This window comes from Dermacentor variabilis, chromosome 1 (genome assembly GCF_050947875.1).
Source record: "Dermacentor variabilis isolate Ectoservices chromosome 1, ASM5094787v1, whole genome shotgun sequence".
Classification (NCBI taxonomy): Eukaryota; Metazoa; Arthropoda; class Arachnida; order Ixodida; family Ixodidae; genus Dermacentor; species Dermacentor variabilis.
Genome location: NC_134568.1, coordinates 208530846 through 208539413, shown reverse-complemented (window position 1 = coordinate 208539413; position 8568 = coordinate 208530846). Strand labels below are relative to the sequence as shown.

The 8568-nt window shown below is 46.8% G+C and overlaps 1 protein-coding gene across 1 annotated transcript; it reads left to right on the top strand.

Annotated features, from left to right (window-relative positions):
- The first annotated feature begins 552 nt into the window (after positions 1 to 552).
- On the top strand, positions 553 to 3772 carry LOC142559707 (uncharacterized). Its single transcript, XM_075671308.1, has 3 exons — positions 553 to 564; positions 2498 to 2965; positions 3665 to 3772. The coding sequence occupies exons 1-2, from the start codon at positions 553 to 555 to the stop codon at positions 2921 to 2923; spliced, it is 438 nt and encodes a 145-aa protein (XP_075527423.1). The 3' UTR covers positions 2924 to 2965; positions 3665 to 3772.
- Positions 3773 to 8568: the final 4796 nt, after the last annotated feature.

Here is an 8568-nt window from a genome sequence, read left to right as displayed (position 1 = left end):
CGCATGGAGAAAACGGGTAGGGAAAAAGAAAGAGACGGGGGAAGGGGGAGAAAAGGAAAAAAATACGATGTAACCTTGTGCGCGAGTCCATATCGAAAAACCTAGAAAGGTACATAATCGAGCCACTCTCCTACAGGTGCCTCGAGACAAACACCGGCCAAATATGCGCGAGAATGTTGGCGGCCATTTATTCTGTGTGTGCTTTTGTTTTCTTTTTTTCTTTTTTGCCTTTACACTCGCAGTGGACAGCGTGGGCTGCACCCGCGGTGGAACGTAAGACTGTGGAATATTTGCTGCTTCTTATCGCTTAGATCTGACTTCCGGTGGCGGGGTGTTCAGTCGTCGGAGGGTAAATGAAAAGAGAGGGAGCAAAGGCGTGGACACCCCTTCTCCTCAGGAGGCTGGACCTTTTCTTGCTTTTTTTCAACACTTTGTTCGCGCTGGGTCAGGCCGCACGACTTCGCCCTCGGTGTCACAGGGGTATATAAGTTGAGCCCACCAAGACGGCAAGCATCAGAGTTTCGCCAGAACCTCCTGAGGAATACCAGCACCATGAACACCCTCGTGAGTTGCATTCGTTTCTCCTGAGGTGTTGGTGGAGGCAGCACCGCAGTGCATCTGCTGCGTTTCAAACCTTTCCTCCAACGGCGTGCTCGCATCGGACCATGAGCCGGTCATCAAGGCGGACACAGGCGCGGCGCTGCTCTTAAGCAGCTCCCTTGCTTTGATGGCTGGCATCTGGACTTTGCCACGCTTCTCTCGTTACTTCTAATCACATATGGCATTTAAACCGTGATGCTCACTTCTTTGACAGTTACGCTCATTGTATTCACTTCTGCATGTGCCACCGGTGCTTCTGTGCTTACCATGCAGCGTGTATTTTTACCTACTCGGACGTTCCTTGTGAATTTCCTGTTCTATAACAGATACCAACTGCTTGTTCTGAGCTTCACAAGTTGCTGGCCGTGTGCGGAGTCACCAAATATTGCCTCAGTAGTTGGTGGCTCTGCCATGTGGTTAACGAAAGCAATTATGCCTCGGCCGACTATCCTCACCGCAAACACAGAAAGGGTTGAACAACTAGGCCCTAACAAGAAACATGCAGCTCTTGTTAATTAATTAAAATTAATTATGGGGTTTTACATGCCAAAACCACTTTCTGATTATGAGGCGTGCCGCAGTGGGGGGCTCCGGAAATTTCGGTCACCTAGGGTTCTTTAACTTGCACCTAAAGCTAAGTACACGGGTGTTCTCGCATTTCGCCCCAATGGAAATGCGGCCGCCGTGGCCGGAATTCCATCCCGCGACCTCGTGCTTAGCAGCCCAACACCATAGCCACTCAGCAACGACGGAGGGTACAGCTCTTCTTGCATCTTTCCTTCTCTTGTATATGCTGCATGAACAAAACAGAAAGCATCATTACCAGCTCAGCAAGCACTACAAAACCGGCGTTTTTTTCTTGCTGACACAAGCGATCGCTAATGTTCGCGGTGCCGCTCAACAAAACGCGTGCACGGCATTCAGAAGAGCCGCGATTCAAAAGACGAACCATTCATCTTGTAACCAAGTGATCGCACATTGACCCTCATAATCAAAAAGAATAAGACAGTCAAAAGCTTCTTGACTCCAATCATATCTGAAGAGAGTAAGCGCTTGAAAGCCCCGCCTCCTGTGTTTAAGCGTCCACACATGCGACATTTGCATCGAGAGGAATGTGACCGGAGAAAAAGCGTGGAGGCTAGCAGACTTCTCGTGGCTGTCGCGAACGCGGTAGCTTTACCTTTTGATTACGCTGTCTACTGTGCACCTTTAATAGGCTGGATGTGAAATATTCGCAATGCACTGTCACACTCAAGATTCGACATTTCTTAATGATAAGGTTTTAACATTAAAACAGCCACTTAGGACAAAGTAAGCAAATAACTACGAGAATAGGAATGGAGGAGCCGTGCACGAAGTGAATCACTGTTCAAGAGCGACAGCCTGACTCTGCGAATCGATTCCGTGTCCGAAGACGCGTGCTGAGGGTCAACTTTGGTAGGATATCTACTCAACAAGGCGATTTGATAGAAAAGCACAGATTATGGTCAACAGCCAAAGGCACATCGTTCGTATAAATACGGGCCTCTTCTTTAGTGACGTTCGTCGACTCGAGATATCTCGTGATCGTATGAAACCGATGTCATGAAGTCCGTTCTAGGAATAAATAGGCCTTGCGTTTAAGCTGGATCCCGATGGCTAAAAGTGAGGTACAGGTGCGCCTTCTTACGAATATAAAGTGGTAATAAAATATGGCGTTTTGCGTTTAGTATATAAACTCGCAGATTTCTTCCTATTGATTTACACTACCCCAATTAGCATCAATGGGAAGAATAGGCATGTCAAAAGATTGATGCTCATAAAAGACTTGTCGCGCACAATCATCCATTCGTTTGAAACACAGATCACCTAGAAATTAGGTATGCACTCATGACAGATTTCACTTTGGCGCGCGCAGATCGTCTTCGCCGCCCTCATCGCCGCCGCCAGCGCTGGCTTTGCCGGCTACGGCTATGGCGGATATGGCCTCGGCCACGGCTACGGCTACGGCCACGGCCACGGCCACCACGCTGTCGCTGTTCCCGTCAAGACCGTTTCCTACGTGAAGAAGCCCGTCGTCAGCGTCGGCTACGTCACCAAGCCCGTTGTGACCTACGTCAAGCAGCCCGTTGCCACCGTCTCCCACACCGTCCAGCCCGTCGTGTCTGTCAGCCACGCCCTCGTCTCCACCGGCGGATACGGTGGTGGCTACGGCGGATACGGTGGTGGCTACGGCGGTCTTGCCGTCGCCGGCTATGGCGGCTACGGTCTTGGCGGCTATGGCGGTCTCGGCTACGGTCACGGAGCTGTCCTCAAGGGAGGTTACGGATACGGATACCACTAAATTCTGGCGTAAACTATGATAGCTACCTTGCTTGTACCTCCGGTGAGTGCCGTTTCTTGGACCATTTGCATTGTTGAGTTCATTTCATCATTCACACGCTCCAAAAAGCCTTGAATCACAAAGTTACGCATAGAGAATTGAAAATTAGGCATGGAGAGAGAATGGAGTAAAAAAGGCAAAGATTGGAGACGGTCTAGAATAAAATATACAATTTGCTGCCCTACAGTAAAAGAGAGAGAAGGAATATGGAAAGATAAGAAAAAGAGAAGTATAAATCACGCACACACAAAGCAAGCTAGAGAAATGAAGGTTGTCCCACAGGCCAGTTGACAGGGAAGTACACAGCCAGAACAGAGTGAAGCAATATACCCATCAAATAAGAAGTCAGTAGATTGGCACTAGCTCAATTTAAGAAAGTACTTCCTTGAGTACTCGAGACTACTGTATTCTTGCGTAGCGTAGGAGAACGACATTTTGGTAAATGTAATGTCTGGGCGAAAATTCTGGACTACTACTGAATACCGTACGCGGGCAAAAAGTTAAAGCTCTCTATTGCAGCAGCAAGCGCACACACTTCTAATGTAATTACTATGCCGCAAAGCTGTCTGCCCATACCTTTACAAGCATGAACACAAGAGTGGAAGCCGCAGATTTAACAATATTGCTTCCTGATCAATACGCTCGGATTGAACCTGTGAGATTGTGTGGGTTGAACAAAAGTGCATCTTTTTGTTGTTTCAGGTGCGAACACATCGGTGGCGGAATCGACGAAAAAGCCCACGCTTGTAGCATCTCGCTACTCGTGTATTTATTGTGTACAAATAAAAGCTGCCATGATTGATGCATGCATCTTCCCTTGTATGTTTCCTTGACAATTGTACTTTCCGCTCCTAAGCATTTGCAAGCGGGCTGTTATGTTTTGGGATGGTTTGTTTTTATTTCAGTGAACCAGCGCCCCATTCCAAACAGTTTCGAAAAATAAAAGAAATGTTCACGGATGCCTGCCTATATTGCAAGATCACAGGTGCTAAACGCAAAGGTGTTCGAAACTTTTCTATTCCAATTCTGCAATCATCCCCCCGCAACTGGTCAAAAGCTTATTGGGCCACCCCCACTTCGCCTGTCTGTCATGCGACGTCAAGAAAACTGCGATAGCTCCCAATGTGACATGGCATGTACACACTGATTATGTATGATTCGACCGAACAAAAGAAAAATAATTATTTCTGATTCGACGCCTTTTCACCATTAAACGCCTGCTATTCGTCAAAAGGTTTCAGGCTTCACGCACTTCTCCTGCCTGTCACTCGACGCCACAAAAGCGCGAACACTCATTGCGTCAAAGGGACGTGTACGCGTTAAGGACGCACTAATACGCCGAACAAAACTGGATTTCATTTCTTTTTTTTTAATAGCCAGAGACTGCCCCGTTGCGAAAGGAATAGAAGATGGCTGCCGCCGATCACTCAGGCACTGGCTACTCGCACCTGCAGAAGAGCATGTATTTATTTGCGTACAACAGAACTTTTTGCGTAGCCGTGTAACGTTTTTGAGCACTTTCGGTGCGTCTACGACATTTTTCTGCCAACTCTCCTTTGCTGAGTATCCGTTTTAGCGGCATTCTTAACTGTCCGTTGTACGCCGCCGCGATTTTAGACAAGCCACCACAAGCTAAGTAAAGAAAAGCGGACCAACCGTAAACGCTGGCACCTCCCTCTTCATCCGGTTATCTATTTTCAGAGTGCTGGCTCGGCCCCATCGAAACCCTCTCCCCTTGAGCGTGCTCCCCGCCTCTTGTCAGCCAATTAGATAAGAAAAACCGTTCAATGTAGGCAATGTTATTCGTTTTGAAAGCAAACAAAACTGACCTCCTATAAACGAGGAGAGCGTTTGATAGGGCTGTTCAGGCAACGCTGCAGGTCACCGCCCGATGCTTGCGCCAGCGGTTTCATAAATTTGACGTCAGGAGATTGGAATAAAAACACGTTATAGGGAGCCAGAGCAGTGAAAATAAAAAAAAAAGTTCTAGCGAGCAGCAAGATGTTGGCACAAAAGCTTTTTAAAGTTGGCACACAGAGCTTTTCTTTTTCTTTTTAATGCGTAAGCTATTAGAATAAGCAGAAATACGAGCTCGATAGATCGGAAGAAAAGCAAGGGCGCAGTAGCTCTATGTAATCAATAGCGTTTAAGTTCACTGAGTACGCATTTCTGACCACTGTGACAACGTCCGCGACAGAATGCTGAAGTTGTTCCCTCCCCCTTACTGATACAGTTAAAGGCGGCGAGCCTCTACGATGTCCCACAAAATGAAAGAAAAAAAAACATGCATATACAACACACACATTGGAATAGAAATAATTGAGATGCATACAATTTTGTATACATCCATCTCATGCAGCGTGTAATCTCGAGGAATGCAAAGTCAGAACATTATATTATCACGCAATCTTTATTTTATGCACTACCCCACTCTGAAGCTATGTCCAAATGCAAACTCAAATCAGGCTGATGCACCACCTGATGACGAAGGCGATCTATGATGCTTATTGAGGAAAGAATGGTGATGACAGGAGTATGCACAGAAAAAAATACGACATAAATCAAACAATACTTATGGATTGGCAGGCATTCTCAGATCATGAACAGTAAGTTGCCATTATCCCTCAAGAGAAAAATGTATAACAGCTGTGTCTTACGAGTACTCACGTACGGGGCAGAAACCTGGAGGCTTACGAAAAGGGTTCTACTTCAATTGAGGACGACGCAACGAGCTATGGAAAGAAGAATGATGGATGTAACGTTAAGGTATAAGAAAAGAGCAGATTGGGAGTGAGGGAACGAACGCGAGTTAATGACACCTTAGTTGAAATCAAGAAAAAAAATGGGGGGGGGGGGGGGGGCATGGACAGGACATGTAATGACGATGGAAGATAACCGATGGTGATTAAGGTTTACGGACTGGAGTCCAATGAAATGGAAGCGTAGCAGAGGGCGGCAGAAAGTCAGGTGGGCGGATGAATCAAAAAGTTTGCAGGAACAACATGGCGACAAATAGCACATGACCGGGGTAGTTCGAGAAATATGGGAGAGGCCTTTGTCCGGCAGTGGGCGTAACCAGGCTGATGATGATGATAATTCATGGATTCTGTACCTCTTGCGTCACTACGGTGCACACTCATCCTCGAGGATTGTCCAAGAATGGGCACATACCCGGTGGCACATGCCGCCTGGCTAACTCAAAGGATAGAAACTAATGAAAGAATCTGTGAAATATATTTCATTGATTCAATAACAGGTTGCTGTTCTTTAGAGATGCCTGTGAGCCCACAATACGTGTTCAGATTTTATGTAGGAAGTTATCTTTTGTGGCGCAGAACAAAGGTGCGCATACTTGGTCCAATGGTTATATGAGCCAGTTCGCTGGTGCTTTCATTCGGCGCACGTTTAATCTTTGTACCTATATGCATATATATTCACAAATATATATGCCGAGATAGCGACCGACCAAACAGCACCCATTTGCCAGCCCGCAATGAAAATCCCGGTAAAGTAGGCAAAGGAAGCTTCGCCTTAAAACAGACATCACGGTTTCGTGGTTGGATAGACAGAGAAAGGACAAATTTTCCGCCTATATTGCCGATGTTTTGGAACAAACACGTGCATATCGTCCACGGTGACAAACTGGCTGTGGCGTTCTGGTGGTGAGCGCGAGGTCGCTGGGTAGGATTCCCAGGCACCAAGGCCCAGTGTGCCTGTGCTCAGAGATTCGGACCATAGTCGGCGAACTTACTCATGGGTTGACACACTTACGATCAGCGCCATCCGTGAGCCTGAGCCTGAATGAGTCGAACTGAGCCCGAGTGGTCGTGGAAGCGAGCGAGTCAAAGTGAACTGAAGTAGGTGCATTTGTCTGAGTCACCGTGAGTCCCTGTGAAACGGAGCTTGTGTTTAGTCTAAGTGAACACAAGTGAGTCTCCGCCATCTGTAGTTTCGTTTATTTTAGAATGCATGAGATTGTACCATATAAGAGAGTTTGACTCTATGCACATCATCAGATCCCAAGTGAATCTGACTGTATTGACGAGCGGGTTTCTTCGCAATTATTAAACCTAAGTGAGGGCATGTGAATAAATCAATTCTGTAAAATTTGATTTGTAAAAGCATGAGGTTGTATGTAAACTATGTTGGATTATTTTTCTGGCATGATGATTTCAGCAGAGTGCTCAGCGATTCAAACGCGATACTTGGAGTGAATGGCTGCCAGCGTTTCTTTTTTTACCCGTTGGGCGGTAGATGTATACGATGAAAACGAGACCCTTTGTGACGCATTGTGATAGCATTTGCCCCCCCTCCCCCTCCCCATCGATGACCAAGCACACACCGGCAATGCAAAAAGCGCCGACCTCCAGGCGGTCCCATTCTCGTATTTGAATTGCTAGGCACAATATACGCATGTTCTACACAACTTGGCATTTACTCGAGCTCAAGGTTTTCTTGCGGGAACGTTTTCGAGCACATGTACGTACGCGCTCCCATTTTCATAGGTTGAGAAGATTAATACATATCCCATACACTATGGGAGAGGGACAAACTATCTACGATCGTTCAAGGCTTCACAAATTGTTGCCAGATGGCACAACATGCCACCGCAAGGGGGGGGGGGGGGGGGAGCTAGGAACTGAGTGTGTGCCTGTGACAACGACAAGGTGACGCCATGACGACGATGGCAAGACGATTCATTTATTGTACTACGGCAACAAAACGCAAGTCTATAGGGCGTTCCAAAAGGCGGTGCAATTTCACCGCGTCTAAAAGCAGTAATTCTCAAGAGGGAAAGATGGGAGAATCTGATGTGACCTCGAAAAGGGGGCGGCGCAGGCGCCAATTGCCTCGAACAGAGATAGCTTGCCCGTTGCAAAGTGTGTGGTAAGGCTCTTCTCTCATGCCAAGCGTGTCTGTAGCATAATGGGTAGAGCATTTGGGCTGCTGCGCTGGGCGACCCTGGTTCAAAACCCCTTCCCCCTTCTGGCATGTTTCCTTAAAGGGAAAACCCCAAGTGAGGCGAACAGGTTCCTACCGACTCCGAAGTGTGTAGTAAGATGCAGGAATGTTTCGTATTAAACCTTCAGTTAGTGCAGGCCACGCGTTATCCGGTACATACGAGAGGAGAAAACGTACGACATCACGGCGAAACACCTGCTTACAATACACCCGGCTGCGGTGCTGATGTAGGTGCGGCGCGGAGGCTACTGCGATGTCGGTGCAAATATATATATATATATATATATATATATATATATATATATATATATATATATATATATATACATACATACATACATACATACATACATACATACATACATACATACATACATACATACATACATACATACATACATACATACATACATACGGGGAGGTAGGTAAGGGACACTTCGCATTAAAAGATGCTACTGCGTTAGTTGGCGCTTTGTCAACCCAACAGTAGTTAATATGTGAGTCTGTGATTCGTGAGCCCTGGTGAGTCTGCCGGAGTCTTATATTGGTCAGGCCGTGTCCGAGAGGGTTCTGCAAGGTATGATGTGCGTAAATGGTTCCAAGTGAGCCTGGCTAGGTCTGATTTCTGGTGAATCTGAGTTCGA